This window comes from Macrobrachium nipponense, chromosome 24 (genome assembly GCF_015104395.2).
Source record: "Macrobrachium nipponense isolate FS-2020 chromosome 24, ASM1510439v2, whole genome shotgun sequence".
Lineage (NCBI taxonomy): Eukaryota > Metazoa > Arthropoda > Malacostraca > Decapoda > Palaemonidae > Macrobrachium > Macrobrachium nipponense.
The window spans coordinates 77,007,725-77,023,097 of NC_061091.1; the positions used below are offsets into that span (position 1 = coordinate 77,007,725).

At 38.2% G+C, this 15,373-nt stretch overlaps 1 protein-coding gene across 12 annotated transcripts in view; it reads right to left on the reverse strand.

Annotated features, from left to right (window-relative positions):
* Positions 1 to 15,373, reverse strand: part of LOC135205817 (zinc finger and BTB domain-containing protein 7C-like) — a 220,728-nt gene that overhangs the window by 27,164 nt on the left and 178,191 nt on the right. Inside the window, exon 6 of one of the 12 annotated variants that reach the window (XM_064237002.1) lies at positions 4,713 to 5,096. The exons of 8 other annotated variants lie outside the window; for them this stretch is intronic. In XM_064237002.1, coding sequence (XP_064093072.1) covers positions 4,728 to 5,096 — 369 coding nt within the window. In that variant the 3' untranslated portion in view covers positions 4,713 to 4,727. Of the gene's footprint in view, positions 1 to 4,712; positions 5,097 to 6,380; positions 7,611 to 9,346; positions 9,713 to 14,622; positions 15,175 to 15,373 lie in introns of those variants that run through there. 3 more of the 12 variants (XM_064236997.1, XM_064237010.1, XM_064236972.1) reach the window with 3 other exon arrangements.

The following is a 15,373-nucleotide window of genomic DNA, read 5'->3' on the forward strand; positions in this document are numbered from 1 at the left end:
GATAAAAATGTCTCCCTGAGTTACTTCTTATTGGTAACTTTAAACTACTTCGCAGATTCTTAGATCAAAGAATTGTCACATATTTACATATAAAAATAAACTTTTGTGAGTTCAGTCAGGGACTTTTATCACCTCTGATAAAAAGCATAATTCGTGTAAAGAAAAAAAAAAAGGACAATTACACAATAAGGCTAAGGACTCCCTAACTTCCCAAACTGAAATCAGCAACAACGAAAAGGGTATTTTTTTTTTTTTTTTTTTTTTTTGCACGAAGGTGTTTGAAATAACAACAATGCATGGAAAAATAATGTTTCTAATTCCTCCACAAGTTCAAAGAAACAATTACCGAGTAAGGCCAACCATCTCCAACTCTTGGAGAGGAAACAGAAGACGACGCTAATGGTGGAAGAGGACATGATTTTTCAAAGTGTCCTTCCTTGAGGACCTGTAAGGACACTGCTGGCACGCGTAGGGCTTCTCTCCTGTGTGGATGCGGATGTGGGACTTGAGGTTCTCCTTCTGGGTCGAGCTGTAGGGGCAGTGGGGGCAGGAAAATGGCTTCTCCCCTGTGTGGGTCCTGATATGGCGGTTGAGGTTCGTCACCAGAGGCGAGGAATAGGAGCAGTAGGGGCACTGGTGGACTTTCGAGAAGGGGGTGTTCTGAAGGTGCCCCGCCTGAACGTACCCGCCTCGGTTTCCCTCGCTGGCCAGACTGGGGCAGTGCCCCACCCCTCCTTCCACCACACCTGGCAACATCGTTGCCAACACCTGCAGAGGAGGCTCATTTCAAAAATCGACTCAAAAGGAATCACTTATCAATACACTGATGCTCATAAGAGTCCATATATTATCTATTAGTATATATTTTCAATGTGCGGTTCCTCTGTATTTTTGTAGCGATGGCGATTAGATTTTGTATTTATGCAGTGCGTGTCATCAAAATTATATATCTCTACATTATTGGGTGCCAATGAAACATTAATTGATGCGTACAGTACTTACTGATCTTGTGAAAACCTCACTCTGAGTACTATAACAGAGAGGACAAGAACGGTACAAATCTATACGATGAGGAAAATGGAACGTCAATTTTTTTTTTTTTTTTTTTTTTTGGGGGGGGGATGCCAAACCTGTAAGGTTGCTAATACTGTAGTAATAATAAATGTATCCATTATCCATTTTTCCACCATTCACACTAACATTCATTGCATCCATCTTCCGGCAGTTTCCACTCTACTCAGAACTTGACTCTGGCTCTTATTCTCTCAGAACTTCCTCATCTTTCAAACTCTTTCACTACTCTGCAGTTTTTCTTCACTACCTTCCATAGGCAACGTACATCCTACAAACAACAGCCATTCCTTATTCCATTCATGACCCATTTTTTTATAACTTTTATTCTACTTTCAATGTTCTTTATCTGACTTCTAATATCATCAAGGTACTATGCTAAAAACGAATGCAGACACAAAGCAGCCTTGTCTCAGATCCATTTTCATAACAGAAAATCAGCAATAATAGCGCCGATCCTTGGTTATCAGCGCCAGTCCTGGGTTACATATTGGCACTGATAACTGGGGATTGGCGCTGCTGTTAACCGGGCATTGGCGCATATCAGTGCCAAAAATTCAGTTATCATCATCGCTTGACAAGCAGCATAAAATGATAAATTTTCAAAGACAATTTGTATTTTTCATAGCTACAAACCTTCAGTCTTAACAATAGGAAAATTTCTAGTGCCTAGCTGGATCCCAATAACCAGGGACTCCCTGTGTGTATATATATACAAAAATAATCAAAAACTGTAAAGCATGAATCAGTTGTACCCATTTTCAAAGTTATCCACCACAGATCTGTAGATGTTATTTATGCTACAAGTCTGTCCACAGTGTTTACTATTAACAGATCGTAAATTGGCATCACAGAAAAACACTGTTGTCTAGGATACAGTCCCATAAGCTATTCAGGAGTTGAATATTTCCAAGGCAATTCTGATTGCATTAAGATTGATTTCTCTAGGTTTGCCAACCTCAGACCGATCACAGATAAGCTTACAAGTAAAATCTGTCTTAATTCAACTTTCTTATTCTTCTGTTTAAGACCTTCAAGCCCAAATTCAAGTCCAGAATGAAGAAATGGGACCAATTTTTGCACAGCCTGTGCCACAGTTAATGGAGCTACCTTCTAAAACATCAGTAACACTTGTAACAGATCATAGCAGTGTGGGGTTAATGCCAATTTATATACGTTCTTCTGTAACTAATCCAAATGTACATATCTCAGGAAATGTGAAACATAATAACAAATTAATAGATAAATAAACAGATTTACCAGAGAAAAAATATATTTATTTCTTTCAAGACGAAAATATACACAAACCACATAAATTGACCTTTCTCTGAAGCCATGAGGGTCAGTACTGATGTAACAATATCACATATACAATAAATATGTAAAGTATAACAGTAAGTGTTTACCATTAGCTACAGTCAATGAGTAACAAATTTTCAAAATCTAAATCTGTCCTCCCTTCTGACAAAGATAAACAGCAAATTTCTGTCCCTCAATTTTTTCTTCTAAATGACAGTGCATTTTTTTATTTTCAAGTATTTACATATAATTAAAATAATACATATTTCATGAAGGAACGGGAGCCATATCATGATATGGGTTACAGAGACAAAAATTTAATTTGGTAAAAGTAATTTTATCAGTATTCATCTTCCAAAATGACACCTTTCAACTGGGAGAATGATCACAAAAAAATTCAATTGACTAAAGACCATTTGTGTTGAAGGTCTGTACAATTTTTGATTACTGAAAAATATATGCAATATAAAACTGCAAATTTAATCTTGCTTCAAAGGGTCCAGAGTAAAACTACAGTGACATTTTGACTTACTCCCATTCCTAAGTATCACACAAAATGGAAAGTGTCTGGCTTAGATAATTCACGAATACATCCACAACTTGAACAAAGTTCTCCAACTGCTTCATAAGGGATACCACACTCTTTCTTGATACGACATTACTGTTGAGAGAAATGTCGAAAGACGTGGATTTTAAGGACATCATTCCTGGACGACCGGTACGGGCAGTGCGGACAAGCAAACGGCTTTTCCCCCGTATGGGTGCGGATGTGATTGTCAATGTTCTTCTTCTGAGCAGAAGTGTAAGGACAGTGGGGGCATGCAAAGGGCTTCTCCCCAGTGTGGGTCCTGATGTGACGCTGCAAATTGGTCGCGAAAGCGGTGGAGTACTGACAGCTTGGGCACTGGAATACCTTGCAAGTAGGACTAATCTGGTGGAGTCGAGCAGATGTCCCGATGTAACTGCCCTCTGCCCCTACTCCATAAATCCTGTGGAGGTCAGTCTCTTCCACATCCAAAGCTGGCATCGCCACCGTCACCTGCAGAGGAACCTTTTCTCATCATTGTGGTCAAGATGAAGGCAATGGTATCTGACTCTGCACCCACACAAATTTATCAGCTTAACAATTAACAGACTCAAATCCTTAAAAGCAAGTTTCCAGCTAATCCATTATGAAAGTTTTTACACCCTCAAAAGTTGGCCCCTTCATAGTATGTGTTACAAGATGAAAATAATCACTATTCTTTAATAACTGCAAATCGTGACTTCTAACCATGACACGCACAACAAATCTCATGCTGCAGATACCTGTGCTATGTCATGAACTCCTTATGGTCAGTATCATTGCAAGAACACAAAGTCCATCAGGAGAAGTATAAGCAATTCGCATAAAACAGCTAAGCAGACAATGGTTTGCTAAAGGTATAAGATATAAACTGTCTATCATAACATTTATACGAGGAATTAAAAAAATAAAAGTCCAACATCAATCAACAGCATTTATTTCAATGGGCCAACATGCTTTCACGAAATTCTGACAGCTGGAAAAGCCTTCTCTATTCAAAGCTCCTGCTAGAAAATGTGGACAACTTAATACACAACAGAGGGTCGATCTAACATCAGACATTCTCTACTGTTGAGTCCTAACAAGATGGCAATTTCCAAAAGGTATTGATTTCTAATTATGTAAAACCCTCCATGAAAAAATGGGCACAATTTCAAGTTACTATGTATTTGTAGTGTGTCTTGTTATGGGAATGTTACTCATTTACAAATATAATCTCTTTTGGGACCAGAAATACAAGACTATCTCACACTTGGACTCAGGCTTGCAGTGATGAGTGTACCCAATGACTGGAAGGAGGTAGAATAGCCAGGATCTCAAGACGAATGTTAGGTATATGTACCATATTACTGGTAAAATAGAGAGTACATTCTCTATAACACAGGACATCTGATCAAAGAAGTTAAGCAACGCTGAGTTTAGTCGATACACACAGATGGGTGGAACAGAACACAAGGGGTAGCAACCCCTTCCAAACTATAATTAATAAAAGGGGAAAAGTATTACTTACTTACAACTGTGTGCTCAAGGATCAGTAAAAGGAACTGAGATTACAAACTACTCCTTTTGACTGAGCTACTCGTCCACTTTCCAAGTGACCAGGACATATGTTGAGTCCCTGTTCTTTCAAGAAAATATTTTTTTCTTTCTCACAATCGAAAGTTTAGTAAAGCAGTAAATCCCCTGCAAATATACGTGGTAAATGCTTTTCAATAAGAAATATCCAACTTCCGCTGACAGATAACGGACATTCAAATAAAGAATAACAGCAGAGAATATATTAAAATCCAAGTTACTGCTGAGAAAAATGGCGAACGATATGAGTTTTCAGCTTGTCTTTTCTAGCTGCTCGATAAGGGCAGTGAGGACAGCTGTAAGGCTTTTCTCCTGTGTGGATGCGGACGTGACTGTCTATGCTCTTCTTCTGCGCAGATGTGTAGGGGCAGTGAGGACAAGCATAGGGCTTTTCCCCGGTATGAGTTCGAATGTGGCGTTGATAGTTGGTCGTGAAATCTGTGGTATAATGGCAAGTCGGGCACTGAAAGTTCTTTCTAGAAGGATTTTGGAGTTGAGGGGGTGTCTTAATCCAGCTGCCATCCATGTTATAAAGTGCATGGATGCCACTCGCTCCTACAGTTGGTATCGGCATCGTAACCATCATCTGCAAAGGAGGTTTTCTTCAAAACTCTGGTCAAGATTAGAGCATCAGTATTTAACTCTCCACCTAAACATTCATCATGAGGCTGGTTTTTTTTCACTCTGCCACAGACTTCAAAATTAACAATTGGTCTAAATTAACAATTCACACAAATCAGCCATGAAATCCTGACAATGTTTAAAAAAGAAAGAAAAAGATCTGCTCACCTCTTAAATATTTGAAAAGTTAAGAGGCAATGAAATTTCCTTTTAGAATTGGATCTAAGAACTTTCAACTTTGGAGACATGAGACTTTTGCGGATTCGTTCATTCAACAAAAAAATGTGCATAATGCTTGTTTTCTTGATATCAAACTTTTCACCAAATAGCCAACATCAAAAAAATACTATACAGGCAATCCTGGTTATCGGGGGGGGGAGGGGGGTTTCCCCTTCTCGGCGGGGTGCTGAGAAGCGAAGACCGCCATTAAACGAAACTCAATGATATATGTCACTTATTGCGCCGAGTTCAGGTCAATTAAGCCGATAACCAGTTAATGGCGCCTCTGTTAGGTAACAGAGGCATGTTATGGCACCACGACTCTATTATTAGCACCTTAAGGTCGCAATAACCGAAACTCGACCCGTTATGGCGCCATAAATTGCCACTTGGCAACCATTAACGAGTCTGCCGATAACCGGGGACTGTCTGTTCTAATGAAACCTCATCATTTTCAATTTGCAACTAGAATATAAAAACAATATGTCTGATCGGTGCAGAGGTTGAAACATATGCCGAAGGAGTCCAGAAAATGGGGTCACATCACACTTAAATTTAACCAGGAGTCACTCGCAATTATAAAGTTCCCATATGGGGAAAGGAGTGTCAAGTTTTACTGCACCTTCTAACAGGAGGACTTCAATAAGAAAAGCAAGACAGTTCGCCAAAGAGATGAATCATACAAACTAGTGCTTTCCTGCCATAATACTCTGTCTCAAACGAGAAAGTTTTCCAGCTTCTTTCAACATCTCACTGTACCAAATAGTCGACATTCTTCAAATATATGGCTGCAAAATTGAAGTCTCACACATGTTATAGTCAAGGTGATTTCGCATGGTTTAGTGCTGGAGTCAGAAAACATGTTCATGTGACTGTCTTAAGAGAAGCATGTTCCTCTGAAGAGCGGAAAATATCAACAAGGAGGAGCATGTACATATCGATACAGAACTGATAACACAAAACAAATTTTTCTCAATTTAAAGTTTGATAAAGGAATAGGGTATAAAAAATTTAAATTAAAAACAACCAATATATCATGTTTGCATTTATTCGCAAAAGGCAAATAACAGTTCCATGAAGTCTGAACAACGGAAACATCATTTCCTGTTTAGATTCAAGTACCATTTGACAAGCAGATGCCAAACGAAAAAAGTATCCCTATGCTACATTCTAGACAACTACACCTATATTTGATTTAGCAAGTCAAAAATTGGCTCTAAAGGGGCATTATTTTGTTAAATGTCTATGTAAAGGAAATTTGTTTTATTATTCTATTCGCTTGTCATTTGTAATTACGCTATTTTACAAAAGGAACTTTATATCTCTCAAATATACGCTTTTCCAGAATCCCATGCTCCTTTTTCACACTGGCTGCAACCCACCACATTTGACTAACCATCAGGTATATAATTTGAGAAAGGAACTTTTATTACTAAGTATGAATATACACATTCAGTAATAGTATGTACATAATTTTCCATATTAAGCTTTTCCTCCTCAAGAGGTTCCACTCCAGAGAAAAACTAACGTTACTTCTACATCTACACTTGAACTGGCTAACTGTGGAGGAACTCACTGTGAAATTCCACAATATACCTATCAGCCCCTTTGCACCTACGCACAAGTTTCTATCAGCAGTGTGTCAACCACACATATACGTACTCACATACATGAGCTCTGCCATTCCCACTTACGCATTTGGCATATACAATCTAGCACTGCCAGGATATGAAGGCCCTTTCTTTCTGATGCCTCTATAGTCCCATCACTCCATCACTTTTCTAAGTTATCCATTTCTCCTCTCTCATAACTCTTCCAAGATAAATTATACATTTCTCATCACCCCACTGGTACACACACGTCTAAAAATATGAAACAATCAATGGGAGCTTTCGATATGCCTCATCAGCTGATAAGTGTTTGCAAAAGTGGCAACGCACTGCGGACAGGCCAGAGACTGGGTGTTGTGGGTGAGCATGTGGGTCTTGAGGTTGGAGCTGAGTGACGCCGCGTAAGGACAGTGTGGGCAGGAAAACGGCCTCTCGCCCGTGTGGGTGCGGATGTGTTGGTTCAAGTGGCCCTTGTGGTGTGTGGAATAGGAGCAGTATTGACACTGAAGCGATTTCTTGTGCGTCTTTTCTCGCCGGCGAGTTGCATAATCTAAGTTCACGTTCGCTCCGGCGACTCTTCTAGTCATGTTGCTTTTAAACATTGGCTCAACAATTCCCTCATAGACTACTGGTACCTCAGTTGTCATCACCTGTAAAGGAAGCTCATTTTAGAACTTTTGAACATGCTTGGTCGGAGGCGACATTAACTTCTAGTTCATGGTGCAAGGATACTGAAAGTCATCGCACTCAATTTAACCAAACGTATTAAATCTTGTCCACACAGAGGAATCTTCTAAATTACTTAGTGATTCTTCTTTACTCTCTAGTGTAGAGTAGCTTATCCTAGCCTAACCAAACGTAGGTTGCCACCGCTTTTACGTTTGAAATTTCCACCTGTCATGAAATTGCTGTGCAAACAAACATCTATTCTTCTCATTAAAGAAAAAATTCTCGAATTTCACTGTGAAGTCTTTTACTGAATCTGCAAGGTTGTTATAAATAAATGCAGAATGAGCGCCATGCAAGTGTACCTGGATGAAGCGGTCCACAAGGTTTGAATGAATGATATCTGGGCCATAAACACTGGCACTGGAACCACGAAGTATGCTCAAGTATGATTGTATACAACTATGAAAATATGTTAAGAAGTTTTCACCAAAATCAGTTTTTTTGCTTATTGTGAGGGTTTTGTAATGCAAGTAAGATAAATACACTCACATACACATACATACATACACACACACTCACACTTGCATGCACACACACACTTACACACAAAATTTTTCCTCCAAGAGGGATGGCTCTGCAAGGCATTAGCCTTCTGGCTGTCAGGAAATATTTTGGAGTTATGAGTTGCTGGCTGTACGTAATAATGAACATTGTCCTATTCTTCTCTGTATCCAATTATCCCTTCCATGTCAGTGAGTCGAGGAGAAACTGTATATGTATGTTATGTCAGCTGACTGATCAGTTTTACAATTTTTATTTCCTTTTATTCACAGAAATCCTTGACAGAAAAGTCAACCATTCCTACATTTACTTTTACTTTTGATGTGGACTAATTCCTAAATGGAATATAAATACGTATGTGACACTTACACAGACACCACTGTTGTAGCTCTGAGAAGTACAGAAAGTGAATGAAAAGCCATGAGTTCTTACCCTAATTCATTTTCAGTACAATATGGGTTACTGCAAATAAGAATTTACATCCTAAAGAGGCGTAACATTTACAAAAATGTTAATCCTTATGTAGCATGATACACAAAATTTACATTTGGCAGATAGATATTCACATAAACACTTGCATCTTCAATTACTGTTATACTGTATGTATACAGAAAATTAGAGAGCGAAATTACATATAGTAATAGTATGTAGTATGTATGCGTATTTAACCTACTCAGTCTATTAACCCGAGTCAATGAATTATCACCACAAATCGTAAACATGCTACTAAACAGCAGCCTTTGGGTCACTTACTTATTACAATGGACATTTAATATAATTTATTACATTCCTCTCATATGTATTTGCATGCCAGAAGGTAACATTACAGAGATGAAGTACATACTGAAAGGCTTGTATCACTTCACTGTAGTTTTAAGCAGTTGAATTTTAAAATTCTATCCGGAGTTAAATATCACTTAATCTGAATGGTTAGAGAGAGAATCTCATAATTGTTGAACCAAAAAAAAAATTAGCGCACTTCCTTACATAGTTATGTTGTCTGACAACGCAGCCATTCCATTTTTCGACTCATTCCTTGGCTCTCGTATCCAGTGTGATCCACTGCCACTCGTATCAATCAGATTCTTCCTTTTTACGATAAAACTGAAACGTCTGAAGGCAAGTAAGATCTTACTCATCGCTAGTGACAGTGAAACACAAACAGCAGCTCTTAAATGTTGCTGGCAGAACTAAAGCATTTTTGTGACTTGACATGACGACCCAATTGAGATTGGTTGGAAAATCTCCAGTTGCAGTGTGGACATGAAAAAGGCTTCTCCCCCGTGTGAATACGGATGTGCTTGGTGACGTTCTCCTTGGTTGTTGATGTGTACTGACAATGTGGGCAAGCAAAGGGTTTCTCTCCAGTGTGGGTGCGAACGTGCCGTTTCATGTTTGTCATGACTGGTGTCGAGTACTGACAGTAAGGACACTGCAGGAACCTTATAGGGTTGTATTCACGTACCCCAACACCCATACTATGGGTGTCGTCATCGCTCAATGCCACTGGAATCGTCATCGCCTGTTGAGAGATTCATAATGAAATATTTGCAGAAATAACCATGGTTATTGTGTGTTCTGATTTCTAGAAGGAAATGAAAATAGCAAGTCTGAAACTCACATATATTTCATACAACCACTAGCTTGAGGATCTGAGTATAATTAAGTCTTGAGACTCTTGAGACAACAGGTCATTTCTCCAGTGCAGATAATAGTGATTTGGTTCTAAAAACTACACTACTAAGGTCATTTATCAACTTATGTGGCCAAAAAATAACCACTTTGAAGATTCAAGGCATCTTGCAGCTGTTTATGAATTATCATGGAACATAAAATCCTCTATCTTATGATTTTTATTCTGAACCACTCATCACAACTCAATTTAGCATTCAAAACAAAAAAACAAGATTGAGGACAATGTTTGTTTGGTCATAAAGGCTTTGAATCTGAACGTGTCAAAACATCAAAAGACAGATACATCAGTTACTCTGGACTCCAATAAAAAATTAATAAAGTAAGTACTAGTACTAGGTTTAGCTGATTTGAATTTACTGTAAACATTGAATCCTGTTGAACTAATATATAGATCAAAAGTAAATAGTAAGGTAAACCATCTACATTCTAGCAGACTTCTTGTTTAGAGACTGGCCGATTAGCTTACTCAGATAAAAATGTTATTTCAACAAGCAGGGAAAGAGAAGACTTTAAATGACCAGTAAAAACAGGTACTACTATAATATCTTCACGAAGCAATTATCAAGATTGACTTTCATTTCAGAAAATCCTTTAGAGCTCATGCTGACATTTCTAATTCTTTGCTATAGGAATCAGACTATGTAATATGTTGCACAAGAGCAATGACTTGCACAGTTATATGAATGGAGACTGCAGCATCAATAAGCAAGGTTACACAAACACCTTCTTCTGGCAGCTCTTGGCATCTTACCAATTTGCTTAACAATTAAAGTCATGTATGACCATTCAGGTGGTGTTGGACAAGTACAATTTTGCATGGCTTCAGTTTTAACCCTGGAGCTGGGTTAGGCAACATGATGCTAAGGAGTACCAAAGAATGTGCTCCTAAAATCAGTGTCACAAAACTATACGCTTTTTGGCAACTTTCATCTTCCCTCACGAAGTTTCTACAATATATCCAATATTTGATGCAAAACACAAAATGTGATTAGTCATCAAGCTGGTGTCACAAAAGCTAAAAAGTTTTGTGATGTTAATTTTTACACCAGCACTGAATACAGGCAGTTTATCACCGGGGGTTCCGTTCCAAATGCATGTCGATAAGAGAAAATCGCTGATAACCAAAAATGAGCCATTTTCAGTGCTTACTGGCATCAGTAATTTGATGTTGGCGCCGATAACCAGAGATGTCAAACTTACTTGAATCACACAACCTCAAATTCAAGAGTGCACACACCATCTTCTTGAATTTCTTGTGTATTTCTCCTTCACTGGCTTTTAGTTTTCTGTAAAAAAAAAAAAACTACTGAGATGGCTTTGTCTATCCATCTGCACTTTTTCTGTCCACCCTCTGTTCTTCAAAACTACTAAGGCTAGAGGGCTGCGAATTGTCATGTTGATCATCCATCCTCCAGTCACCAAACATACCAAATATCAGCCCTCTAGACTCAGTAGTTTTTACTTTACCAGTGGGCTGTGACTGAAAAATTCATGGACCACGGCTCGTACAGCATTATACCGAGACCACTGAATGACAGGTGTATTTTCAGTGGCCTTGATTACATGCTGTACGGAAAACTCGAAAACTCTCCCTCCTTCATTTTCAAGTGTGATCATCCTAGTTTCTGGAGGCTAGCATAGCAAGTCAAAGCCTATTCAGTTCATCCAAGATGACAGTGCACCCAGGAAAACCACAGCATAGGGTAACAACTAGGACCCATTTCTTGAAAAACTCATAAAGCCTAATTAATGAATTATGTGTCTAGTAGTAATCAGTTAACCAAGATTGGTCACACTAAACATGGAAAGAGGAGTAACCAGCAAACTTGCCCCAAAAGATATACAATACAGTAGTCTGCAAGTCATGTTAATACCCTTCTGGAATCCTCCTTTAAAAAGGGACAAGTGTATACAGTATGCCTTTGGGAAAGCTATTATTATTTGAATATACTATATACTGTTCAGCAATATATAGGCAGTCCCCGGGTTACGACGGGGGTTTCGTTCTTGAACGTGTCGTAGGCCGAAAATCGTCGTAAGCCGGAACATCATCAAAAATCCTAAGAAAAACCTTACTTTTAATCTTGGGTGCATTCTAAACTATGTAATCTGCATTGTAATTGCATTTTTCGTCCAAAAAAACCTTAAAATATTGATTATTTTGCATTTTTGGTGTCATATTTCTTCTGCCAGATGAGTGTTGTAGGCGTTGTAACCCTGGAACATGCGTCATAACCCTGGAAATAATTTCTGATGAATATAATTGAAAAGCGCCTTAACCTCGGAACGTCGTAAGCCGAACCCATCGCAACCCAGGGACTGCCTGTACACTGAGAATAATATTTGCAACTCAATGCAAACAGGAGTAGGATGAAAATAAGTCTTAAAAGGGATATTTATTTTGCAAGTACACCTTCTACAGCTGCTTTTTATGTCATAAGAGAAAGGGCACATGAAGATAGTATTTGGTTAAAATAAAAAATGACACAGGATTACTGATTACCATATTCAACCTATAATAACACTTAAGCATTGGCTATTCTCTCATTAATGCCTTTTTTCAAGTCTCACAAAAAGCTACCCCATACAGAATCTTATGGCATATATACCACTAGCAAACTTACCCATCTACGATGGGTGATAAAATACGGGTGAAGAAGTGAAAAATTTATATGTACTATTTGTTCAGCAATATTAAAATAAGGGCGATTACAGGAATAGTCTCTCTCTCTCTCTCTCTCTCTCTCTCTCTCTCTCTCTCTCTCTCTCTTAAAGTGAAGGGACGATCAATGAACGTAGAGAAGTTCGTATTCATTATTGTTTACCCTCTTTTAATGATTCTCTCTCTCTCTCTCTCTCTCTCTCAATGTAAGTCAAGTAACGAAGACGGTGATGGGATTATCGGATTACTTAGCTCTCAAATCACAAATTATCTCCTCTCTCTTTCTCTCTCTCATTTTTCGATAGCAAGATAAAATTATAAAATTGTAGAGCATTAATGTCGTTAAATGGCTCTCTCTCTCTCTCTCTCTCTCTCTTCTTGTCAATGACTTTCATTTAACGGAACAGGGATCTTGATTGGTTCGTTTCTTTGTCAATTACTTTGCACGGTGATACAAATAATAAAGTATCTTTCTTTTCATTATGTTACTGCAAAGACGCAACTTGTATGTCAGTGCGTTATGGCTACTGATAAATGCTCTTATGATCCTGTGTCTTCCAAAAAAAAAAAGAGTAGAAAGCAGGAACTTGTCAGTTTCCTTTTTATTATGTCCATTGGCAGGATCGAAATTCCGAAGCAACATTACCGGGCAGTACTTCTTCAACATTATTTTGTGCACTGGCAGTCCCGATGGATTTACGTTATTCAAAAAATCTTGCGGATATTGATGAAATATTTGCAACTTTCTCCGGGGAAGTTGTACAGAAATTATGTATGAAAAATCGTAAAGTAACTAAGTCTACGGGAATAACCAGCCTCGTTTCACGGCCAGAAACAGCTCCGTTTCAGGGAATCCCTTCTCACCCCCACCCCCTACAAAGGAGGGGTGTAGGTTGGATGAAACCCCATTACAAACCATCTTAAGGGTCCCCACCATAACCCTGCCAAGTTTCATGCCCATCTGACCAGCCGTTTGGCCGTGATTGAATGACAGACAGACAGACAGACAGACATTATGCCCATTATAGTATGATTATGTGGAAAGTAGGTAATGGCACTAATTAATTTTCATTCTTAGGTGAAACTATTTGTCTTTAAATGCAAGTTTTATAAGAATCATTCATTAAAGTATTCTTGATTGTCTAAATATTTTTTCTCTACAAATAATCTACTGTGCGAGTTTTCTCCAGTATCAGTCTTTGAACTGATGCTGTCAGCTTGCCATTCGTTGACAATGCAAAGTAATAATTTGTAGTATATTTGTTACTGTTCTATATACATTAAGCTGTAATTAGTTGACAGGCCTACCTTGAAATATATTACAGAAGACAAAAAAGTTGCATAGTACTATGTACAAACGTGTCTCAGAGTTTGCTTTATGGTTTTTACAAATATTTCTTAATTCTCATGTCTCATTTACAGCCAAAATACTCTTAAAAACTAGTATGTGTATATATATTATATATATATATATATATATATATATATATATATATATATATATATATATATAATATATATATATGTGTGTGTGTGTGTGTATGCTGTCAGCAGTTAGTTAAACAAGAACAAATCATTTATAAAGTACACAATAACAGTACTGACAGCAATATTTTGCATTAACAACAGCAACAAAGGACATTTAACACTGTTTTCAGAAAAATAACAAAGTTATTCTAAAGTAAGGATTCACTTTTTAAAATGTTGGATTTTTTTATATTTTTTGTGGAAATGATGCATTACAAAATGAATAATGCATCTATAAATTAATGGATTCAGGGGCTTAGTTAACAGATGTTGAATAAAACCTCATTTTCTCTAGTACCATAACTTTCCTTCATTCAGTTATTTCCCCGTGTAAATTATGCATTAAATGAGAAAACCACATTATAATTACTATACATTTCCAAAACTGTAAGTTTTTATACTGGAACAAAAATATTTTTCAAGAAACATCATATACTACAATAATACTCTGTTCATTTGAGATCATGCAAGGGCTATTTGTATTATTTATCTTACACATTATTGTAGTCTTCTGATATTTATTTCTGCACTGATAAATAGCTAAGAGCTCCATCACAAACCTACTATGTCCCAATGTGTGTTTCCATATGTTTCCCCAACTGAGCCTTAGTCACAAAAGACACGTTGCAGTAGCTGCAGGAGAAGGGTTTCTCTCCAGTGTGGGAGCAGATATGAATCCTAAGGCCCATCTTCTGCGAGGACGCATACGGGCAGTAGGGGCAGGCGAAGGGCTTCTCCCCAGTGTGGGTGCGGATGTGGATTTTAAGATTTGTGCTTTGGGACGACGCATAGGGACAATAAGGGCAAGCGTAAGGCTTCTCGCCGGTGTGGGTGCGGATATGTTGGTTGAGATGCCCCTCCTGCCTAGAGGAGTAGGTACAAAACGGACAGGCAAATGGTTTCTCCCCGGTGTGGGTTAGCATATGCCTCTTCAGGTTTGTCGTTTTAGTGGTGGAATACCTACATCTAGGACAAGAGTGGACTTTGATTGCATTTTTAGGGGAAGACAGACCTCTGCCGACTCTCACAGCTCCTTCGCTATCAGTCACCGGACTGCCATTGCCATCGACAGTCATCCCTGGCAACGCTGACGCCATCACCTGCAGAGGAGGCTCGTTTCAAAATGTGTCATGACTCAATTGTAACTGATTTAAACAAGATAAATGCTGTACATAAGCTAACTGAAGAATAACTTCATCCACTTGAAACAGTGCATCAAATTAACTGCACACACACATTTACAAATATAACTACAATACTGTAGTATGTAGATCTATGTCAAGCCTCAGCAACCCACCT